The sequence below is a fragment of the Penicillium macrosclerotiorum genome (genome assembly GCF_028827735.1).
Source record: "Penicillium macrosclerotiorum strain IBT 26536 chromosome Unknown utg000001l_segment0_segment0, whole genome shotgun sequence".
In the NCBI taxonomy this organism is placed as follows: Eukaryota; Fungi; Ascomycota; class Eurotiomycetes; order Eurotiales; family Aspergillaceae; genus Penicillium; species Penicillium macrosclerotiorum.
Window position 1 is genome coordinate 3,410,983 of NW_026643081.1, and position 24,246 is coordinate 3,435,228.

General features: G+C 44.5%; 6 protein-coding genes across 6 annotated transcripts; 4 read left to right on the forward strand and 2 right to left on the reverse strand.

The window, feature by feature from the left end:
• Positions 1 to 309: 309 nt before the first annotated feature.
• On the reverse strand, positions 310 to 6,075 carry N7462_001157 (cation-transporting P-type ATPase PCA1; the record flags this gene model as incomplete). Its single annotated transcript, XM_057072883.1, has 3 exons — positions 310 to 2,748; positions 5,262 to 5,658; positions 5,717 to 6,075. 3 exons carry the CDS (start codon positions 6,073 to 6,075, stop codon positions 310 to 312), a joined length of 3,195 nt encoding a protein of 1,064 aa, XP_056939413.1.
• Positions 6,076 to 8,399: 2,324 nt separating this feature from the next.
• N7462_001158 (RTA1 domain-containing protein) lies at positions 8,400 to 9,287 on the forward strand (the record flags this gene model as incomplete). The annotated part of the gene is made up of 2 exons (XM_057072884.1): positions 8,400 to 8,799; positions 8,857 to 9,287. 2 exons carry the CDS (start codon positions 8,400 to 8,402, stop codon positions 9,285 to 9,287), a joined length of 831 nt encoding a protein of 276 aa, XP_056939414.1.
• A 709-nt stretch (positions 9,288 to 9,996) lies between these two features.
• N7462_001159 (RTA1 domain-containing protein) lies at positions 9,997 to 10,992 on the reverse strand (the record flags this gene model as incomplete). Its single annotated transcript, XM_057072885.1, has 3 exons — positions 9,997 to 10,460; positions 10,532 to 10,774; positions 10,836 to 10,992. The coding sequence occupies 3 exons, from the start codon at positions 10,990 to 10,992 to the stop codon at positions 9,997 to 9,999; spliced, it is 864 nt and encodes a 287-aa protein (XP_056939415.1).
• Positions 10,993 to 13,539: 2,547 nt separating this feature from the next.
• Positions 13,540 to 14,851, forward strand: N7462_001160 (uncharacterized protein; the record flags this gene model as incomplete). Its single annotated transcript, XM_057072886.1, has 5 exons — positions 13,540 to 13,565; positions 13,649 to 13,993; positions 14,051 to 14,216; positions 14,282 to 14,423; positions 14,511 to 14,851. The coding sequence occupies 5 exons, from the start codon at positions 13,540 to 13,542 to the stop codon at positions 14,849 to 14,851; spliced, it is 1,020 nt and encodes a 339-aa protein (XP_056939416.1).
• A 1,227-nt stretch (positions 14,852 to 16,078) lies between these two features.
• N7462_001161 (FAD-binding oxidoreductase) lies at positions 16,079 to 17,747 on the forward strand (the record flags this gene model as incomplete). The annotated part of the gene is made up of 3 exons (XM_057072887.1): positions 16,079 to 17,124; positions 17,210 to 17,418; positions 17,476 to 17,747. 3 exons carry the CDS (start codon positions 16,079 to 16,081, stop codon positions 17,745 to 17,747), a joined length of 1,527 nt encoding a protein of 508 aa, XP_056939417.1.
• A 719-nt stretch (positions 17,748 to 18,466) lies between these two features.
• Positions 18,467 to 19,736, forward strand: N7462_001162 (Zn(II)2Cys6 transcription factor domain-containing protein; the record flags this gene model as incomplete). Its single annotated transcript, XM_057072888.1, has 2 exons — positions 18,467 to 18,547; positions 18,627 to 19,736. 2 exons carry the CDS (start codon positions 18,467 to 18,469, stop codon positions 19,734 to 19,736), a joined length of 1,191 nt encoding a protein of 396 aa, XP_056939418.1.
• Positions 19,737 to 24,246: the final 4,510 nt, after the last annotated feature.

The following is a 24,246-nucleotide window of genomic DNA, read 5'->3' on the forward strand; positions in this document are numbered from 1 at the left end:
ACATTCACATAGTCCCGTCCGCGACTGATTCCACAGAAAAGTCATGATTGTTAACGAGTACATCCATCGAATAGGACATGTGGAGAAGGGAACGGCTTGAATTGATTGAAGCTTCCTAAGAGGAGGCTTCTCTGAGATGAAGCAGACTATCAACAACGACAAAATTGCAGCATTTGTGCGATTGCGATTCAGAACCAGTATGACAGGAGCAGTCGCATTCCGTCTTCAAAACGACGATTCCAGTCAGACATCAAGAACAATTTTTGGAACTTCAGTTGTTCTGACTCGTGCAATGATGGTGCTCTGGGCCTAGATCGTCGACCAGCGCAGAAGCAGCGCAGCAGCAATGACTGGCAACACACTCACCAACTCTCCCAGCCCCGCAAACTCTGGAGGAATTCTCGCATTGCCAAAAGCACCCGCAGCCAGAAGGACTGCAAAGGTGTTGTACACGAAGCTCCATATAAAGTTGAACTTGATGCGGCTGACAGATTTCCGACTGGCATCCATCATAGTGAGGATACCAGCCAGAGATGGCCGCATGAGAACCACATCCGCGGCGGATTGCGCGACATCAGTGCCTTCGTTCATGTGGACACCGATCGTAGCCTGTGCGAGAGCAACGGCATCGTTCGTGCCGTCACCGCAGAAAACAACAACCGGTTTCTTACGATCTATGCTGGTAGCAAGGAGCGTCTGGATGTAGTCCTTCTTGTCGGCGGGCGAGCTTCGAGAACTCACATTGCCGCCAGGAATGCTAAGCTTGGATGCCAAAGACTGAACAGCTCCGTCATCGTCGCCAGAAACGACATGTACCGAGACACCACGCTTCTGCAAGGCCTTAATCGTCCATGCAGCGTCAGGTCGAAGCTCATCTTCAAGACCATAGACCGCCTGTAACATATTATCGATAGTAAAGCAGAAGACAGTGTACCCTTGAGCAAGCATTGGTCGAACAAGTTCATTTTCCGATAAATTCAGCCAGCGAGAATTGCCTGCTCGAAGTTTCCGGCCACCGAAGGTGGTTTCAACACCTTTGCCAGTAAGGCTCTTGGGCTCCGGAACAGTCGAAGCTATAACTCCAGCATCCTTGAGGTGAGCAGCCACGGAAACAGAGACTGGATGTCGACTGTTCTCGATGAGGGCAAGAAGAAGCGGGAGCTTGTCCACATTGTCGCAGTCCTTCGTGACCACGGAAAGCTTTCCCCGAGTCAAGGTCCCAGTCTTGTCAAACACGACGTGAGACGTCTTATGAGCCACTTCAATAGCATCTCCTGACTTGAAGATGATACCCTTTTCCGCCGCAACTCCGCTGACAATCACAATGACCATAGGAACAGCCAGTCCAATAGCGCAGGGGCAAGAGACGATGAGGACAGTAATGGCGTAGGTGATGGCTTGAATTATAGCTTCGGATCCATTATATCCACGAATAGTCATTCCTACCGCAACCCAGATGACGAACGTGATGATTGTCAATACCAGCACTACCGGGACGAAGTAGGATGCAACCCAGTCTGCGAGATCCTGCAGCTTGGGTTTCGACAGTTTGGCCTCGTCGACCATCGCAGCAATAGCATTGATGGTGTTATCATTAGGCAGGCGGTTCAGTCGAACGGTCATAACTCCAGACCCATTGATAGACCCAGCGATCACCACAGACTTGGGATATTTCTCCACCGGTCTAGATTCACCGGTGAGCATAGATTCGTCAACCTCAGACGACCCATGGATGACGGTGCCGTCGGTCGGGATTCTGGTGTCAGGGAGAACCTTGAAGGTGTCGCCGTATTGAAGGAGTCGGGCGTCTATCTCACGTTCCGTTCTGCTATTTTGGTCGACAAGAATAGCTGTCATTGACTGAAGTGACCGGATAGAAACAGACTCAACAGCTCTCTGACGAGCGAGAGCGGCAACCCATCGACCAACCATGATCAAGGTGACCAAGAGAGTGCTCGTTTCAAAGAATTGACCAGTCGAAAGGGGTCGTCCCGCAATAAGGTACCCAAAGGAGACCACCGAGAAGATGTAGGCAGCACTGGTGCTCAAGACGATCAAGAGGTCCATCTCGATAACGCTCGAGAAAATGAGAGCCTTCAGGGCCTTGGGATAGAAAGGCCCTGCTATGGCAACTTGAACAATCGTGGCCAAGGCGAGTGAAGCCGAGGAATATGCCACTTTCCTCTCAGGAAACGAAGCCCATGCCATGACCAGGACCGGAATCGTGAAGACAGTGGAGAGAAGCGTCGTGTACCCGATATGACGGACGTGCTTGCTGCCAGCCTCAAGCGAAGGGTTACCGCGTGCAGGAGCAAGTTCAATTGGCGGACCCCAAATCTTCTGAGTAAGGTCTCGAGCTCCCACAATCTTCGGATCGAACGTAACTCGCAAAGTCTGCCTGTCCACAGGTGCTATGTCAAGAACTCCGTCTGGCCACGTCTGACTGATGAATTTCGAGGGCTCATCAGGGACGATAAGATCTAGGCTAGATCCCTGGTTCTGGACTCTTTCACACTTAAATTCAGTGGTTCGCTGTAGATGTTTCACGACTTCCTCCACTGAGCCAAGGCGTAGATCAATATTGAACTCGGCTCGTGAGAGAACCAGACTGGTTTTCAGGTCTTTAACGGCCGGGAGAGTAACGAGGATTCGTTTGAGCTTTGTCTCGCAACCAGTACAAGTCATGCCAGAAATTCTGAGAATAACATGTTCCTTGCCAGTACCTTGATTCTCTACGTCTGTGATGGCCTGGATCGACGTTTTCTCAATATTTAGACCAGGATCGGACACAGCAGAGGAGAACCAAGCATCGGTGCAAGCGCCTTGAGGGCTGGCCAGCTGCTCTTCTGTACAGCGAGAACCCGTGCAACTAGCAGTGTCTCCGCCCACCCACACCGCTTCGCGTTGTGGGTGTGCCACACACAGATGCATAACCACACACAGATGCATAATCTTTCCTATTTCCCCTATCTACTACTGCATCCCACTAGTATCTATATAGAAACCCTGCCTGTTCTGACGTGCTTCCTCTGCTCTATCTAACGATGCCTGGCTTTCCTGTGTAGGTTCTGGTGGTGGTGATGTTCCATATGTTTTCTTCCACTGCTTCCTCACCCGCTTCCGCTCTATATCCGCTTCCTTCTCCTTTCTTTTAGCAATAGAACGATTTGCATCTCTAATAGAGAGGACCCCTGTTTTGCTAAGCGGCGTTTTAACCTGGCGCTTGGTGATTGGGCGCTGTAGTGGTTGTTGAGCTTCCTAATCTTGCGAATAGTATCATTCGCTAGATTTAGGTTCTCTATAGCAATCTTGTTATGATGAAACACACGATCAAGATTACGTTGCTACCTTGGTGTAAGATCCTCTTGATATCTAGCAATCTTCCTTTGATTCTTTTCTAGATCCTGTATAGATCTAGGCGGCGATTGGTCGATACTAGAAGAAGATATAGGTGGTGGTGAAGGTGTTGTATGAAGCGTTGAATGAAGCGGTTGTAGATCTGGCGCTATAAGATCTTGACACTCTTGGATAGGAAGGCTATTAATAACCTTGCTACTATCGACTGGATATATCCCACGATCTTTGAACGATTCACGAATGATTCGCTGGCTAAACGCTCTATTCCGAATATCACCGATTATTCGAAGGAACTCGGATCTCCCGATAGGGCTTCCACCCCAAAACGCGTGATCGTTATTCGCTAAGCGGAAGTGTTGCTTATAGCTTAGAAACGGCTTACCGTCAAGCGGCTGGCAAAGATGTGTAGTATGTGGTAGGAATCCTATTGGTAGGATATCGTTCTTTTCGCAAAGGTGTAGAAATTCGAATGTAAGATGCGAGCCGTGACCGTCGAATATTAGGATACGTTTTTCACCTAATTTCGTACGGTCGCATGTTGATTCTATAAAGAATCGAAGCTATTGAACTGCTATATCGTCGGTTATCCAACCGTTAGGCGATGTAGTGATAGTAGTTCTTGGTGGTAGGTCGTCTGTTTGATTAAACCAAGATTCTATAAAGATCCCGTTGCCTTTGAAAATAAACCAAGGCTCCATCTGCCACCCGTCGGCAGCGATACACTCGATAGACGTGATATTTTCGCCTTGGTCTGGCTGAGGAAGATCTACTACCTTCCTACTAGTAGTAGTAGTAGTAGTAGTAGTAGTAGTAGTAGTAGTAGTAGTAGATATAACGTTTCTAGATCTTCCTTCGCCTGGTTGAAAGCCGCATTCATCAAAGTTATAGACTAAGCGTGGTGGTGTAGTCTTCTTGATCGTTTGGGCTAGTAGATCGTACCAATGCTGTAGTGCCGCTGGATCCTCTGCTAGAATTCGCTTCGACTCCTTCGTATACTGCTTAGTAGGCCCTAATTGAAGATGTTTAGGAAGCCTATTAATAAAGCGATACGCCCACATCTTGCTAATCGGCGGCTTGCCGACGCGTTGGCATACACGATTCGCCCACGCTTCTAGTATCCTAGGAGTGATAGGCATATAGCAATCGTTCATATATTGAATCCAGCGAATCAAGGCTTCTTCTTGATAGGGTTCTAGGGCCTGTTTAGCATTGCGTTTAGCTGTATTAGGCCCTGTTCCCTTTTTAACACGGCGATAGAGAGTGCTTTGATTAACGCCAAATTCACGTGCTAAACGCGCGATATTCGGCTTCTCCTCTCGTGATGCAGCTAGGCAGGCCTCAGCCATACGAGATTCATCAAATTTAGGCATATTTAGATAGTGGTGTTGGATAGAGAAGCAAAAAATAGGGTGATAGGAAAGATTATGCATCTGTGTGTGGTTATGCATCTGTGTGTGGCACACCCACAACGCGAAGCGGTGTGGGTGGGCGGAGACACTGCTAGTCATTGGTGGGGTCTTCACGATATCGGGTTCTGGTGACTTGCAGCAGGAGCCAGATGAGGCGGCATTGGGAAGTTCTTCAGTGATCGTGTTCTTAGCTGTCCCACAAAAGGACCCTGCACACCCACTCGTTGGTGGTTTAGCAACGGGTTTAATCTTCGAACAGCAGGGGTCCGCATAAATGCTCCTGGTGTCATTGTCTTTGACACGCTGGTCTCTGGGACAGCAAGATCCGGGACAGCTGACCTCCCGAGGGGAGGCTTCAACATGGGGAGTCTCCGAGCAGCAAGAATCAAGGCGCCCAGTTTGAGCAGCAGGCTGCTTCAGGGGCTTTTCAAGGGAATAGCAAGACTTGACACAGTTGTCCTTGACGAATGGTGCCGTGGCAAGGATGTCCTCAACGCAGCACGGCTTCGAGCACTTGTCTTTGACAGGAGGGTCTTTGGCCGGCTTGTCCTTCGAGCAAAAAGAGACAACGCACACATTCGTGGACGCCTTCTTGACAGACTCTTTGCTTTCACGAGAACCCCTCCGCAGGCGAATATGGCTCTGCGCGGCCTGGTCATTGGTGACGGAGCCGTTGCTTGAGCATGAATCCAGTGAAGTACGAAGGGAGCGAGTAGATGGCTTCTCAGACCGCTGCTTCCCGTCCAATGACTGTCGCTCGCGAATTTCACAGCAGGTTTCCTGGCCAAGAGCGATGAGAGCGCGGCAGATACACCCCAGAGCTTGTAGAGTAGCGCCATAGCGGTCGAGGGCAGAGAGACGATGTTGGCTGCATGCCTTGCGGTCGGTAGGTCTACCGCAAGCTAAAAGGAGTTAGAAATCTTTGAAAGCCATTCTTAAGTTGTAGATACTCATTGTTTGGCTTACCGTTTAGGCCGGGTGCAGCCGTAGCACTCATCTCGCATTCCCGCATAGCCAAGCGATCAAGGCAAGCCGTGTCGCAGCATGGGCTGACTTTGCCACGGCAGCAGTCAGGCGAGTCGGTATAATTTTCGGTTTCGCTGTCCGCACATTTGCCAGGAGAGCAGCAATCATCCGGTTTCTCCGGGGTGAGCTCTTTCTGACCCGAGGCCATGGTGTCGAGAGGCTCACCGTCGACAATATCGCAGCAAGGATCCTGGCAACTGCTCGTCTTCTCACCTGGAGTCGCGAGTGACTTAACATCAGGCTCGGGGGCTGGAGCCGGTGGGCTGTAATAGTCGCATCCCATTATTGAAATGAACCTTTAGCCTTTGCTTTCAGTCTAGTTTGTGTAGATTAATGAGTTGTTGATGTTTTTGAGAAAACTTATCAGCCTGTCTGTTTCCCATGGTGACATGCTGGCACGTGGATGGTTCGACTGCCCCTGGCCAATCACATGCACAATGGCTATCTAGTTTTGGAGATTCACGATGCTAACATCCTCCAACTATTCGTCTTTAGGCTAAGAGCATAATTAGGCTACCTGTGGACCTTTTCATGTACAATGACAAATCCACTTTTAGGATACTGCTAGAGAGATACTAGCCTACTGTAGTATTCCCTCGGGAATAGTCGACTATTCTACGCTTTTCGTCCGTGCGCCCTATAGAATCAGTGCCTCAGGTGTCAGTTCGACACCTTGTCGGTCAGGCTTCGTCATGACAGCCCCACTTCTCCCCAACATGGATATATGAACTACAAGGCCTTAAGGGTTCGGTACCCTTCTATTAGGGATTCGTGAACCCCTCTTTCCTATAGCCTTTGTTTACCTCTGTTACATAGGGGCTATATTAGACGGTATGTTGTAATATGATCCATCGCCTTTGCTTTGGTTATATAGGAAAGTGTTGAAGCCTGTATATAAATTGAGGATTATAGAGAGGTCTATGATAGCAAGAAACAGTGTTTTTTCTTCTTTACTTGACGTTTATCTTCCTACCGAGTCGACAGGCTTTCTACCCTGTACAAGTAGTTATTCTCTAACACGTCCTTATATATCTAGTCCTTCTTATTAGAAGATAAGTACGGAACTTATCACTTGATATCTTCCGGGCTTATTACTCGATAAGTCCTATCACGTAACCTCAGGTATTAGTGCCTAGGTCTATTTCCCCTTACCGTCCGGCAAGTCCTAGTTACCGCCTTATTGCAGAACCGATTATTCTAGGCGTAACCATATTTAGCACCCTAGGGGTAGGGTCTGTAACACCCTAAAGGAGCCACGTCAGACCGTATATTATAATATAATCCACCGTCTCTACTCTGGTCATATGGAAAGGTGTCGAAGCCTGTATATAAATTGAGGGTTATAGAGAGATCCAAGATGGCATAAAACAGTGTTTTGCCTTCCTTACTTGACGTCTATCTTCCTACCTAGTCGACAGGCTTTCTACTCTGTACAAGTAGTTATATCCTAACTGTTAGGGTGCTACTTTCAGGGTAGCGGCCTGTTGGTCAGGTAAGGAAAAATGAATACAATATTGAATCGTTATAGAATCGAAGAAGAATATTAGAAGTAGATTATTCCAATAACTGAATCTTGAAGAAATTCAGTTTCAAAGAAAGGGGGACTCTCTTTCTATAAACTAAATGTCCTTATTCCGCTGCTTCCCGGAGGAATAACGATATAGGGGTCCGATTCCAACTTGTTCTTATTCATGAACGAATATCGTCATATGCACGATTCGTATCCGAAACAAGCCGGTCGGCCGTAATAACATCAAATGTGGTTGTTCCATAACGCGCCGAGCCTACCATCAAGTGTCTTTATAGGTGTCTGGATGCAATGTTATAGGGTATAAGATCAAACAATGCCCTAGATAGGTTGAATGGATATCTAGTGTTGTTGTGGAAAAATAGAGTTTTCAAAAAGTAGTAAGGGTAGAATGGCCGACTAGTGAAATACGTTAGTAACACTGTTAGAGAACACACCTAGGCACGTGCTTCCTAAGTTGAGCCAAAAAGACCACAATGTCAATGTGCAAGCACATTGACAGCCTAGGACCCAGATATGGTAGCGCACGATAGTGTTTTTTCATTAATAAACACGTGGTCATCAGGTGACTACAGCGCTACGCGCTGCACAATACTGTAGGCGACTAAATTAGCCTGAACTTTAACGTACTAGTTTGGGACTACATGATTTTTTTGTGATGAAATCTAGACTATATTATTCTGCTAATTTATCCGAGAATCAGTTAATCATAGACCCTCGTCGCCCCGGCGGAGTCCACAATTGGCCCCGAACCGCGGGAAGTGGGCCGTCGGTTTCGTATTCGGATTTTGAATATCGAACATGGACATCCGCAACGCTGGACTACCAACCGTTGTAATCAGCCCTGTATTGCAGTTGCCTGGAATATCTTCTATTTATAGCGGAATGCATTATCTTCCGGTGCTCAACATTGAGCGATAAAGATCCCCACGATGTACTTAAGAGTGAATCGTGGATTATCAAACTCATCATTCGATCTTTTTAGCCTCCGAAATGCTATCATTGTCACTCCCCGAGTCACTCGCTATTCTCACTTTCTGATTTAAAACCTTCTACTTCGTTCTCGCCATTCACTCACGATGTCTGATTACATTCTCTACAACTACACACCTTCGCTAGCAGCCGCAGTGATATGTCTACTTCTTTTTCTGTGCACCACATTCGGACACATCTTTCTGGTTTGGAAGCATAAGACAAAATTCTTCATAACCTTCATTGTTGGTGGATTCTTTGAATCGATTGGATATGGGGCACGAGCAATCAATGCCCATGAAGCTCCCAATTATGCGACAATGCCATACGCCATGCAGAGTCTCTTTATTTTACTCGCTCCTTCTTTATTTGCGGCGTCAATATATATGATTCTTGGCCGGATCATCCGTCTCGTCGATGGGGATTCGAGATCTCTCATCCGCGCAACGAGATTGACCAAGATCTTTGTACTGGGTGATGTGCTGTCATTTGTCATCCAGAGCGGAGGTACTCAGCGGCTTTTCCCTCCCATACTGTGGATCATCTACTAAATTACATATGCAGGCGGCGCAATTATGTCCAGTGCCAAATCAGCGAGCAAGTTGAAACTTGGTGAAGATGTAATCATCGTCGGCTTGGTCGTCCAAATTATATTCTTCGGTTTCTTCGTCCTCGTCTCAGTGATCTTTCATCATCGAATGGCGAAAAACCCTACAAATGCAGCATTGGGCACACCCGTGGACTGGAGCCGCTACATGATTGTGCTGTATTTTGCAAGCGCGTTGATCATGACCCGTTGCCTGTACCGAGTGATTGAGTATATTCAAGGATCGACTGGCCTTTTGCAGAGTCACGAGTACTTCATGTACGTGTTTGACACTATTCTCATGCTTATGGTTACCATAATCTTCTTAGCCTTTCACCCGAGTGAAGTCATCTACGAAGGGCACCGTAAACTTGACGACTTGGAGCTCATACGCGGACAGAGGGATTAGTGACATTGAGAAATTTGAACAGAAGAATTGAAGAAAAGTTTACCATCAGTTCAATTGATATTCTGTTCTATATCTTATCTCCAGTCCCCGATTCATTTGAGCAAATTCTTCCAAGTATTTTTCTTCTCCCCAAAAACCAAGTTCAGAATGATAGAATATCAGCAGCTATAAGTCGATAGATGATACAGGTAACTACTGTACATTTTGAAGGTGTTTAATAATTACAGCGAAATTGAATTACATCATCGACTTGCAAGCGTTGTTACTCGGCTCGTTCAAAAATCCAACCCGGGCATGTCAGGAGGACAAAGATGTCCCTTTATACGCGAAGCTCAAATGTCTACGATATACCATATTTGAAGTCACTTGAACTTTGAACCGCCAATAAAGCATACATCTCCTAAAAGAAAGTCCGTTCTGAATCCTACTATTTCATTTGACAAATTACGTACTTCCAACTCATGTATAGCTCATAGCTCAAGTTTGAGCGCAATACACACTGACCAGCTTCAGAATTATATGAAAAAAGGAACTTTCGACGCCAAATCATCTATATTCATCCATGAAAAGAAATAACCAGAATATCCCAAGCCACGACTCGATATAAAAGAAATAGAAAATAAAGAAAACAAACAACGGACTTATCTCCACCATGTTACTCCAGAATATTCACCCAATTTTTAATCACAAGTCACAAAATCTTCAGCTATTAGACCTGCTCTTTCGGGATATTAATGGGACTCTCCGTTGTTCTAGAGCAGGCAGGGCCCTGTTCCTGCAAAACAGCAGAGGGGTGAAAGATATTCATGATGAGCATAACCAAGAACATCATAGCAGCATCAAAAACGTACAAGAAAACCTCGTGGCTAATAACATAGCCACTGTTTCCTTGAATGAATTCGATGAGACGATAGACTGATCGAATTAGAATCAACACGCTTACAGCGTAGCATGCCATGAGAAGACTAGGCCATTTTCGTGAAAAGAAAAATCTCGTGTGGTGCATTGTTCGCTTCGACTTTTCCGTGGGGGATTTGCGAATGCCGATATGGAAGAGAGCAGACGATAGGATGAAGGTTCCGAAGAAAAGAAGTTGGACACAGAGACCCGCGACTATGATCCACTGACCAATGATTAAATTATCTTTAGATCCACTGGTCATGACACCGCCACCTGAGGTATGAAGAGATTAGATTGATAACTTTATAAGTTTAGAATATTCCCACTATGTATAAGTTGCTTACCTACACCCTGAAGGATGAAGGATAGAATATCTCCACCCACAAAAATCTTTGTCATAAGACGGACAGGCACATAGCTCAGATGCTCGCCATGCAGGAAAGTGATGATTCTTCCGAGGACCATATAAATTGATGCTGCGTAAAGAATTGGTGCTAACAAAATCAAGAGCTGCTGCATTGCGTAGAGCGCGGTTGAGCTCTGGTTGAAATGAGCCGCTGCACGAGCGATATAACCAATAACTTGGACTGAAAGCCATATGTGTTAGTTGGGGGTGAAGCGGGATCGATGATCATGGCGTGGACTCACATAATCCTCCAACGAGAAATGGGTTGAAGTATTTAGCATGACTTATAATCCGTTGGTAGAAGTGGAAAGCCGTTGATAAAAAGAAGAGCGCCGCGAAAATGATCGCGCCCACTAGACTGGGCGTATAATTGTAAAGAACATAAGTAGAGCTCGCCATCTTGATAAGTGCAATGGACTTGGTGAAAGGTATGCTTCGTATACAGCTATACTAGCGTCTACTCAAGTCAAAATGTTCGATATTATTGTAACGAAAGTGTTAGGCGAAGCTGAGATATATACCTGTTGGCAAGCGCTAAAACTTTCAGTATTAAATACTGAGATTCAGGCAGCATAGTTGCCACAGTGTAAGTAGAATTCTCAACTAGGTTCCATGGATGAGGCTGTGTCAGTCTAGAAAAACTCCAGTATCTCTATTTTGCATTGTGAGCGCCAAGATTTTAGGTCCAAGCTTTACGTTAATCTCGGAAAGTCTGTGATCTTACTCGTGCCGCTATACGAACCCGAATACGAATAAAGATGCCCCACCAAAATCGATCTGCGGTCGGTTTTGCTCTCGGATTCGGGATTCGTATTCGACCCGAGGAAAGTCTAGATTCTCGCATGCCTTTACAACCCCCACTCAAAATCGAGCATACTATATAGGCCCGCCTGAGAGGATGATCTATGAGGCAGCCTAGCTGGATGCACACATAAGTTCCGGATATTTCCCGCCAACAGAACGAGAGAGTGGCTTCATTATTGAAGATAAGATTTCCCAACGATCAAAAGCTTTCATGTCTGGTGATTTTCGAAAAAGAGAAGAAAGAAAAAATGCTGCCTAGAGAATTATAGGCCCTAGCATATCTTTATTATGCAAAAGTGTTTCCGATGCCAAATTTCTCTGTCCAAGTTCCATCAAAGATGTCATTCAAACGAGTTTTAGGAGACTCGGAAGAGAGAGATTTCGACGACGACGACATGAACGAACACTCAATCACGGAAGAGCTGCCACCTACATACAGCTCAATCTTCTCTGAAGATGTATTGTCTCCACTGTCAATGACTGGAGATGAAAAGCATGAATCGAGGTTGATCGAAGGTACTGAATACAAAAAACGAATCACGGATTGACAAATCATTTACTAAAAATTTCATTTGCCTTTTCTTTTTTTAGAAATCGGTCGATTCAGCATAGATCTCAGTGCTGGGTGTCGCACATCAATGATAATTCAGGAATTTTCAGTACCCGCAAGACAACAGCAGATCATAGAAATTCGCCACGACAATTTGAGCTCCAAAGAATCTGTCACACCAAATACCAAAACCTTGGTCGAAACCCACGAAATTTCACTAAATATCCTTCTTATGCTTGTGGGAAGTAGAGGTACGAAGAAATATCAACACGCGCTTTATCACAGCTAATAAAGAGATAATGATATAGAAGAGACCAAATCCATCATACTCATTGGCCAGGAACTTCAACAACACGGTCACCGAGTTCGAGTCGCTGCACATGCAATTTTCCAGTCACTCATTCACAGAGCTGGATTGGAGTTCTTTCCGATCAGCTCAGATCCCCAGCATCCTATTGCGGTAAATTTTCATTTATTACATAATCAATATGCCAGTAACTAACTAAGCAAGAGACTCATGGTATAACAGGCAAAAGATTCAGGCATCACGACTATTTCAAGTAGTGTTAATGGCTCCCAGTCCCTAAAAAGCAAAAGGACTTTGCTGAGCACACTCAAAGAATGTTGGAACGCCTGCACCCAGCTCAGCCCATATGAAAATAAACCTTTCGTCGCGGATGTCATTATCGCAACGCCTCTTGCACACGCTCATATACATTGTGCGGAGAAGTTGTCTATTCCGCTTCATATCATGTCTAACAGCCCCTGGACGCCGACAAGAAGATTTGTGCATCCACTGGCACAGATCAAAACTGGAAGTGAGATTGACTATCAGTTACAGAATTATCTGTCCTATATACTTGTTGAAGACTCAGTATGGCACGAGTAAGTATTATATTGGCCCACAAACTACTCAGTAAGTATAAAAATGGCTCATGGCAGAGATTTAGGATCTACTCTGTTATAGATAACTTCCGGCAAGCAGTTTTGGGCTTGTCACAACTATCTCCATCTGATGGAGCCCGAAGCTTGAGAGATTACAGGATTCCTCACACATATCTGTGGTCATCGGAATTACTTCCAAAGCCAGAAGACTGGAATGACAAAGTTTGTATGCGCACACTCACCCTCGAACTTAACTGAAATAACCTGATTGTAGCCAACACTGTCTTTTAGGTATTTCTGGATTTCCTATTGTCAAAAGTTCGGCTCACTATACCCCTTCAAAGTCAGTGGCCGAGTTTCTCAAATCTGCAATTGAGCCTGTCCTTGTTTTACTGGATATAACGCTCTTGAGAAACCAGACTTTATTTGTCCAGTATCTCCTGGAGTCTTCCGAAAGCTATGGAATCTATTTTCTCCTGCCAAATACGTTCCATGAATTACTGAATGTCTCTGAAACGCCCAAAATTTTTGTGTTAGAGAATTCTCCAAATGGTAAGCTACTGAATTCATTATGCAATATTGTAATAACCAAACTAACTGGAGGTAATTATTAAGAAGTCAAATCATGGCTCATTCCCAAAGTGTCGGTTGTGTTAAGCAATGGTGACATTCAAACAGTGGACCAAGTTGTCAAACATGGGAAGCCAATGATCACTCTGCCACTTGTTTGCGAGTAAGTTTTCAGCTTCAGAGCTCCTCTTCCGGCTAATCTGTATGGGGTCCTGGAATTCTGTACTCAAAGCTAATATTGTACAGCCAACCCTTTTGGGCTGCAACTATCTATAACGCATGTCTTGGTCCATCCCCACTTCAAGAGGCCACGCTCAACAGCGAAAAACTTGTCGAGGCGTTCCGCTATTGTCTGCGGTCAGATGTGAAACAAGTTGCTTCCAGGTTAGGCCTGAGAATCCGGGGCGAGAACGGCACTATAAATGCTGTGAAATCGTTTTATCGCCAGTTGCAATGGGAGAGAGTAAGATGCAGTGATGCTGGCACGGATCCCATAATCTTTCGTATGCAATTGAAACCACCGATCTGCAATAAAATTGAGACTAGTGGACCGATCGACTTGGCAAAAGGAGGAGAATCCTCTGTGACACTGTACGTTTTCTGTTGGTTATCCGGCTCTAAATCAAGTTGACTAATGGCTATGAACAGAGGCGAAAACATAGTCTACAGAGCTCGGGATAAAGAACCGGACTCGATTGATGGGAAGATCAGCACTTCATTGCTTGTCAACACAAAAGGCGTATCCAAAAGTCTGATCAAGGCCATCATCAAACCGACCGTCTCGCACATTGCAGATGCGCACAAAAAATTCGAGGTATGGAAATGAATAAAGCCTACCCCCAAAGGACAGAGCCAAATAGGTTATTGACTAATGTTTAGGCTCAGAATGATTTACCGTTTCCGGCGTCTCAGAATGTGGAGCAATATAGAAGTCGAAAGGAGAGTGCTATGAAAGTAGCAAGGAATGTGAGTTTTGGGTCGGCAGTTGCTTGTGGAAAGATTGCGATACTGCCATTCAAGAGTAAGTAGAGCAACTTGACGATCTATATTACCATTTATGGATCGCGGAATTTGGTGAATGGGATTCGCATACTAAAGTCGTCATTAGCTGTGTGGTATATGAGTGAAACAGCATCATACGGTGTACGAGCCCTTCAAGGCAGGGGTCGCCAAGACAAAATTCATGAACAAGACGAAGAAAAAGTGTTGGATAACAAAGATCCGTGGGGCTTCGAAGAAGGTAAAGTGGCACAGGAGCAAAAGGTGAAGAATATGTTTTTTGACCATGCTTGTCTTATCCCAGTGATCGATCCGGCTACTTTCGACAGAGACGATGCTTATACCCGGGCAATCACGGCTTCGAGAATGATGCCTGCGCACGGCACTCAGAATTCAAATGTGCCTCGCAGTCAAGATGGGGACGCCCCTGGCCCTGAAGATTCTGCTTAATCCACACTTAATAGCAAGAAGGATTAAAGAAGTGAACTAAATATAAGACGTGAAGTTGCCTGTTATTGGGGTCACAGCTGTCAATATATTGCCATAATATGAAGGTTGTCTAGAGCGAGCGTTTTCGATTGATATAGAATGACCTCATCTATCAATATCAATCTAATTAAGTTTTGATGGTTCTTTGTCGTTATCTTGGTAGTTATTTCCTCTTCCTTCCATCTTCTTTGGAAGGAGTTGTAGAGCCATAATGATGCGCTTAAATAGAGAAAAGCAAAGTACCATGGGCTTAGTCTAGTGAGGCCTTTGGACTTACCTGTATCCAGAGGAACTTCTTGATCTAGCAAGGCCCATCCACTCGTGCAGCTGAAGTAAACACGTGCTTTATTATAGTTTAAATTGATTATCTTACAATCCATGATTCACGAAGCGGATTCAAGACAGCCGACCCCCTGATTATAACACCAGAGGTATTGACTATATTGCGCTTTCAGCTTATGGAATAATTATATACGAGATGGGTGACAATCTTGATTTGGTCTCAAGCTAAGGTTCAGAAAACCGACCAGAGCTTATTACGAAATACCAGGTAGACATCTAATTAAAACATTGTCTGGTTGGAGCCTAAACTTAACATGTATTGAGGCCTAAAGGAATTTTAATTCAGAACCAATATATTTAGATGTACCTGATCAATACAATAATCTTGGCGGGAACCCTCCCCACCTTGATGAGTTATGCCCGGATCCAGATTCCTTTCGGGTGCTCGGACCTCAATGCGAATCCGAGTACGACCAGCCGCTCCGAATTTAACAAGAAACCCGAGTACGGTCGGCAGTTGTTCGGACAGCAAATTAAGGTTACTCCTACATCAGTTGACTATTGATTGCAAGGCTTCCATGTTCTCTACCCCCTGCACCATGGCACATGGCGGTCGGAACTTAATGCACTACTCCACTTTCCGACAATCTGCGACACTTTTTCTTTTATTACCTGAACTATTACCTGTTGAAGTCGATGTGGAGCTGAAAAATCAATTTTGCTACGAAAATCGTCTCCTTGATAGGAATTTTCTGGGTGGCTTTCCTTCGGATATCGTTCCCATGCTCGGGTTTCTTGAATCGAGTCACAGATCCTTTTGTATAAAAAGGGTCATAGAAGATCTTCCAGGTCCAAATAGGATCGCATTCACTATTACCTTTCGTCTGATATTCAATTTGCATCGCAATGAAGTATCTTCTATCCCTTCTGGGACTCCCCTTTGTCCTTGGTGTTAGCTATGCATCAGGCGCCGATTCCTTGATTGGCACATCGATCAGCACCTCCTTGGGGACGTTTGACTTGACCACTGGTGCCGCTTGTGCCTGCAAGAAGCTTTCAACCTTGTATCCAAGTCAGTTTATTTCTCCCAATTCATCAAGCTACGAGTCCCAGTCCACATATTATTGGGATATTCGCGCGGATCTGAGTCCAGCTTGTATTTTCTTGCCGGAAACCGACTATCAAGTTGCTACCGCTGTCAAGACCTTTGTCAAGTGTGATGCTCAGTTTGCCGTTCGAGGCGGTGGCCACATGAACTTCCCCGGATCTAATAATATCGATGGTGGTGTTCTATTGGCGTTCAATAATATGAAAAACTTCAAGATCAATGATGACACAATCGAAGTCCAACCTGGGATGACCTGGTACGATGTGTACTCGGCACTTGATCCATACGGTCGGGCAGCTATTGGTGGCCGTCTGAAGACAATCGGTGTTCCTGGACTCACGCTCATCGGCGGCGTGTCTTACTTTATTAATAAGTATGGCTTTGCGATGGACAATGTCGCTAGCTACGATGTGGTTCTCGGGAATGGGACCCAGGTAGTTGCAAACTCGACCTCCCATCCCGATCTCTTCTGGGCACTGAAGGGCGGTGCGAACAACTTCGGAATCATTACTAAATTTACCTTAAAGACCTATTCTATGCCACATATCAGTACCACCATCCAGGTCTTCAACGAAAGTTCAGCCTATGATTTCACTCGGGCTGTCTGTGACTGGGCCACTGGTGACAGCGAAAGCCCTGTTGCTGCTGGATCTGTGATTACTACCACCTACAACGCCACGACAAAGGTCTTGGAACCGATGATCCTAGGCGTCCAGGCCGGCATCAGTAATCCGCCGTCTGAATTTTCGAATTTTACTGCTATCGCGGGCGTCTCCAAGACACACAACGTTACCACATCTAAGCAGTGGGCCTCGGGTCTTGACTCACCTAAGCAAATGTTCCGGTATGGCCTTAATTATATCCTTTGTTCCTTCAAATACAGATACAAATAGAGGTTTGCAGCTAACGAAATCTCATTAACTACATAGTGTTATGTTTGCTCATCATTCAATGGTTCCTGACGCAGATGTTCTATACGGAATGATGCAGAAATGGAAAGAGTCAGTTGATGAAATCGCAGATGTTCAAGGGCTCTACCCGACATTCGTGATGAATATCTCACCTGCTAGCGCTGCCAGAGTGGCTATGAAGAATGGCGTGGGCAATACGTGGGGTCTTCAAGATGAGCCACTGATCTGTAAGGCAATTTACTCCACTGATGTATTTCCGATTGATGCTAAAATTTGATTTTCAGGGTGGCAACTCAGCACCGGCTGGGATCTTGAGCAGGATGATCTTCGTGTTGAGGGTTGGGCTCGCCAGTTAACAGAGCACCTGCATGGATTGAACAAGAAGAAGGGGCTTGCTAGAGAGTTTGTTTACATGGGGGATGCAGGCGAGTGGCAAGATCCGTTTTCTGGCTTTGCTCCTGAGAATGTTGAACGAATGAGAGAGATTAGAAATGCCTACGACCCCAAAAAGACATTCTCTAAATTGAACTGGGGCGGTTTCAAGCTTGGCTACTAACTAAATACGCTCAAGCTTGAGATTCAGAGGCTTTCAGACTGGCAGTCTATAGATACTTGATTTCGGCGATTGTTCAAAAAGCCCGGTATACAGGCACCTAGGATTATGTTGGGGGTGGGCTCAATCTTGCTGTTGAGATAGTGCTTTCTCCTCTCTCAGAATCTCTTCTAAGTATATTAGATGAAAATACTGATTTTTCAATCACAAATGCTTAGCTTGTACCGATGGTGCATAAGGAGGCCCGGTTCTGGAACCTTTATCTATGGGATCGAAATATAGGACCTCAAATTATTAGTATCTCAAGACTTGCCAATTGAAAGCCAAATTGTAGCTCTTAAATAAACCTTTTCAGGGGCTGAGTGTCGCACCCTGCTATACCTCATGCAAATGTTGTGTGGATCATGTGGGTAACATTAAATCTATTGAAAAGCCTTGTTTAAGGCGCAATATTTTAAGGCGCATTGGACTAGAACTCGTGGTTTTCGTTCTGTTAATAGGTGGTGTCCGCATCGGCGAAGGGCCCACCGGAGCCTGAGTGAGGGCTTTTCCTCTCGGCTGCCAGTGCCAAGGAAGCTGACGTAATCATAACTTTCTCCGGCGGGTATTGGTACCTCAGACAATCGCGAACTGGCGCTAACCGCCTCGCCACAGTATCAGTTCAGAGGCATTTCTTTTTCTAAAAGGTCCCGTACTTACGAGTTTTGGATGCTATCTTCATTATGACAGAGCGCTCAAAGGCCCGACGAGCGCACACCAAATCTAGGAATGGCTGCCAGCGTTGCAAAGCGCGTAAAGTTAAGGTAGGCGCGCCTCCTTCCATTGTAACCTGGGCCCTGCGAGCTTCCAGAGACATGATTAACCTTGCCTACATATTTTCAGTGCGATGAGACAAGGCCACACTGCCGCAACTGTGTCAAACATGCGATTGATTGCTTCTATTCCCAAAAGAGAATCAACGAATCGAGTACAACCGCTACATCCATTCCACCATTGGCGGATACTCTGTCAACAGATGGCTCGCCCTCTGTCCCGACAGACCTTACTGATCCAAAGATCAGAATTATCCCTAGGCCATACACCGACTTGGAAATTGGAATGGCAGACTTGGAGCTCCTCCATCATTACTCAACATCCGCATGCTATACGATTTCCCGCCTCCCAGTGCTCCAAGCAGTATGGCGAATCAAAGTTCCCCAGTTTGGATTCTCTTTTCCATTTGTCATGCGTGGTATTTTGGCATTTTCAGCTCTGCATCTGGCTCACTTGAGGCCGGAGCGTCGTGCACATTATGTTGCGCAAGCCGAGTTTCATCATACCCAAGCTCTGCAGGCGGTCTCTGCTATTATCCCAAATATGAGTGAGGAAAATGCCCCAGCAATATATCTGATATCATCCATCACATGTCTGATATCTTGTGCTAAGCCACGACTACCGCATGAACTGTGGATAATCGGTGACAGGGATATCGAGTGGTTGTCCTTATTTCGTGGAACCGCCTTCATTATATCCGCAGCAGAAGAGACTATCAAGTTTGGAGTTCTCTCTCCAATCTTCAAGAATGGGAACATGCGAAGCCGCGCGCGGAATGGCAGATCGACAACAAAGTTGACTTATCTGAACGAATTGCGACAGTTTGTTACCGATCACGTGCTGGATACGGGAGAAATCCATTGCTATCTTGACGCCATTGATGATATGGGCAAGTCATTTGCCACCGTGGAAGAAGAGGGATCTCAAAATTGCCAGCCGGCTGATGTGTTTGTCTGGCCTTTGCAAATATCTAATGAATATCTGAATCTTCTTCGCCAACGGAAGCCTGAAGCCTTAGTTATCTTCTCATATTTTTGCGTCATCACTCATCATCTTGAATGGGCGTGGTGGATGCAAGGCTTGAGCATTCACATGATACGAAGCATCTATCATTGTCTAGATGACCAGTATCGCTGCTGGATACAGTGGCCGATGGAGCAACTAGGCTGGGCCCCCTAAAGTGCATGTTCGGGACCAAAAGGGGTGGAACGTGGAACAAAAATCAGAGAATAGGATTACTTGATCCGTGAGGCGTCTTCTCATTTGAGTCATAATGGTTGTCGATTTCCAAGGCTGGAGAAGAGTGAGATGCATGAGGTCGGTGACTGAACCAATCAGTGTTCACAGTCGTTCCGGCGACTGGAATCCCCTTGATGGACTCAAAGCGGGCACTACCTTGATCGGCATCCAAAAATGCTTTGTTCGTGGCTGACTAGATTTGTTGCAACGCAGCCGCGGCTTGGATCGGTCCGTGAACTATGACCAGCAGTACCAAAGCAGGCCGGGGCTATTTCGTGGTTTATGAATCGGCGGATAATATCGCATTGACCAGAAGATTTAGAGCCAATGATGAATACGGATGGCCTCAATATCCAAGGTTTCTCTATTGCAATTAGAATCCGAGGATAGGTGAAATGGAAGCAGAAATTCTGGCGATGGTGGTGGTCATGGCGCAGCGCGGCGCCCGAGCTACATGAGCCTGTATGCCTAAACATCAAAACTCCGTTTTCCCTGCATTACATTAACCGTTTCTTATACAATTCCAATATCGAATTATTTCTATAGGTTTGAGGCCACTTGCACCGTTTCAAGCGTTGCTAACCCCTTATCTCCAATAATGGGGTCCCCAACAATAGGGTCACAGAGATGTTCTTCAGTTCTCGCAAGGATCTCCTCAGTCACTCAACTCTGATATTCGTCGGGGAGATTCATGCTAAGTCGGCAGTCAAATATAATTGAAATAATGATTTTCTTTATTCCCCGAAGAAGAAGAGGATTATTGCTTTGGGAAAGATTCGAACCTACTGGTATCACATCGCATCGCTTGCTTATGTCTATCTGGCCAATGCCAGGCTCAATAACTTATAAATCCCCAATACTCTCCTCACCAAGTCCAGAGATTTCAAAGCAGGTTGGAGTCACAATTCCCATGGCCCTTGGGTATTACTTCTATTTTTGCGCTTTGCTCACCAGCCTCTTCCACTTAGACACTGATGGGATGCAGAGGCTGCGATGCAGTTGAGAAATAGGCAACAAAACTAGCCTGTGGGCAAATCAGCACTAGGCGTTCCACCCCGTACAGCTTTTTAGGGAACCTCTTCGGCTACTATATTAATTACTGATAGAAAAAGCTATAGGCCCGAACTATTTAGGAATACTTGCGATCGGTTATTGCTATATACTCTCCGCAAAGGCTTATTAAACGATAAGGGGATACTACTATTATCCGTTATGCGCATTTTTTTGCTAATTTTACGGGCCAAAATTCTTACAATCCTTTAGAAAAGGCTTAAATAATCGAGAAAGGGGAAGCGGACGAACGAACAGTTTGTTAGTCTGCGAAACTTGTTAAGTAGGATAGACAGGTATCGTGAAAGATGATAGGAACAAGAAAAGGGTTTTTTTTTGTATTTGTGTTAGAGAATAACTACTTGTACAGGGTAGAAAGCCTGTCGACTAGGTAGGAAGATAAACGTTAAGTAAGGAAAGCAAAACACTATTTCATGCTATCATAGATCTCTCTATAATCCTTAATTTATACAGTAGTGTTTCAAAAGTCTGTTCCGATCCCCACTTTCCATCACCACACCAACCACCTACACATAATTTTTCTTTCCTTCTACAACCACCTAGATGGCATCTAGGTACCCCGATTTTGGTAGTAATCGTAAGAAAAATAGTGAGTTAACCCCTGCTCAACGTCAAGCTATTGTATATGCTATTAGAAAGGGTGATATTTCACGTGCTCAGCTAGCACAGGATTTTAGGTGTTCGGTCAAGACTATATATAACATCTTTAAACACTACTAAAACGATGTCATATGATATTGCAACATGAAGCTATTCCCAACTTCACGCCTCAGGTGTCAGTTCGACACCTTATCGGTCAGGCTTCGTTATGACAGCCCCACTTCTCCCTAACATAGATGTACGACCTACAAGACCCTGAGGGTTCGGTGCCCTTCCATTAGGGATTCGTGAACCCCTCTTCTTTGTAGCCTTTGCTTACCTCTGTTACATAGGGGCCACGTTAGACCGTATATTATAATGTGATCTATCGTCTTTGCTTAGTCATGTAAGAAAAGTGTTGAAGCTTATACATAAATTGAGGATTATAGAGAGAGCTATGATAGTAAGAAATAGTGTTTTGCTTTCCTTACTTGACGTTTATCTTCCTACCTAGTCGACAGGCTTTCTACCCTGTACAAGTAGTTATTCTCTAACAAACGACTACACCTTCGATTCAGCACCTCGTTTAGGTAGGCCTAGGAAGCTTAGTAGGCGTGATTGCACCTTCCTATATTTACAAGCTCGCCGGTATCCTTTTTAGAACTATAAATAGCTATCAGCCTACTTACCTAGTTATCCTTCTCGGTTAATAATTTATCGAGTTCTTCGCTAATTCCGACGTGCTAAACGTTTATCAAAAAGTAAGATTCCTTTAGGGCTTCAGACTGCTTTAAAACGACAATATTTTGTGATAAAATAGCAGAAAATAACCGATACTTCAAGGGTTGAAAAATAGATATTTTTAGATAAGTATTCTATTCAAAGAACGTCGAATTCTAGGCCTAAATAGTGCTAGAGATTTGCTTCTAAGGCCTATAGGCGTAATCTTATTAATAAGTAGGTTTATATTAAAGATATTTCACAGATAGTTTAGGGTACTATCTAGCTTAGTAGTCGATCGAAGCTTATTATAATAGAACGGGAGGAATCTAATAGTCGGAAGCGAGGTTATATAATAAAATCCTATCTAGAAGCGTTAGAAGAAGATCTTCTACCTATATATAGGCCGGGGATTATATTCTAACAAGATAATACTAGGATTTATATTATAAAGCTAATATAAGAGTAGTTTAAAAGACATAGAATTTAGGTAGAAGATTAGCCTCCGTACTTACCTAATTTAAACCCGATAGAACCTATTTAGAGATAGTTAAAACTAAAGCTTTTTAAGTTACATTCTAAGCTTATAGATATAGGAAAGTCTAAGGAGGATTAGCGCTATTTTAGAAGATATATTATAGAAGCTTAGGAAGCATTAGAATAGAGGAAGATAGATAGGTTGATTTTAGGGATAGGAAGAAGACTAGAAGCTATACGGAGGGTTAAGGGTTATTATACAAAATATTAGTGGTTGCTAAGCGAGTCTAACCCTACCTGAATTTAAAACTTTTTACTAGAACTATATATCTAGAAAGATGGTAGTGTAGTGTGTAGTGTAATAGATATATATATTTGATGTTAGGGTAGTGAAAGTAGGGATCGGAACAGACTTTTGAAACGCTATGTATATTAGGGAGAAGTAGGGCTATTACAACGAAGCCTAACCGATAAGGTGTCGAACTAATACCTAAGGTATAGAAGGAATAGCCTTATATTATAATATTATATAATAAATTATCCTCTCTCTATAACTACTTACCCCTAAGCGGGAGGTTTAAGTAGTTAGTAGGCATATATAGTATAAATAGACTAGATCTTAAGCCTATAATCCTTATATAAGTAAAATAAATAAAGAGGATTATACTATAGAAGTAAGAGTGTTATATGATATTGCAATATGAAGCTATTCCCAACTTCACGCCTCAGGTGTTAGTTCGACACCTTATCAGTCAGGCTTCGTTATAATAGCCCTACTTCTCCCTAACATAGATATATAACCTACAAAGCCCTAAGGGTTCGGTGCCCTTCCATTAGGGATTCGTGAACCCCCCTTCCCTATAGTCTTTGCTTACCTCTGTTATATATAGGCCACGTTAGACCGTATGTTGTAATATGATCCATCGCCTTTGCCTTGGTCATATAGGAAGGTGTTGAAGTCTGTACATAAATTGAGGATTATAGAGAGATCCATGATAGCAAAAACAGTGTTTTGCTTTCCTTACTTGACGCTTATCTTCCTACCTAGTCGATAGGCTTTCTACCCTGTACAAGTAGTTATTCTCTAAGATTTAGCTATATTATACCTTCTAATCCCTAAGGGCTTTCCTTTCCTATTATTAAATATACCTTTTAGTTAGCCTAATATATAGATACCTTTAAATTTAGGCCTTTATTAGGGATTAAAGTAAGGGAAATACGTAAAAATATAAGCGAAATCTATATATTTTATATAGTCACAAGACATTACTGTATTTGATTTTTCTAGAGCCTACAGAAAGCCTATAGGCCTACTATAGGCCTAAAGGCTGAGCCTACAGCCTACCGTGGGCCTAAGGACCGGGCCTAAAGCCTAACCCATTCGTAGGTTGGGTTAGGTTAGGCTCAGGCCCGTGTAGGCTTTGGCGATGTCTACCCTTGCCATATGTAGTCGTTTGACAGATGATCAGATGTACTTGATCATTTTTCCGAGACTCAACATTAAATATGCGAAACAAACCAACTATTGACAAAGTTTCACCCGTTTCAGTCAAGTGCCCGCTTATAGCGCCACGAAAAACACACAACCGAAGGCCCAAACATC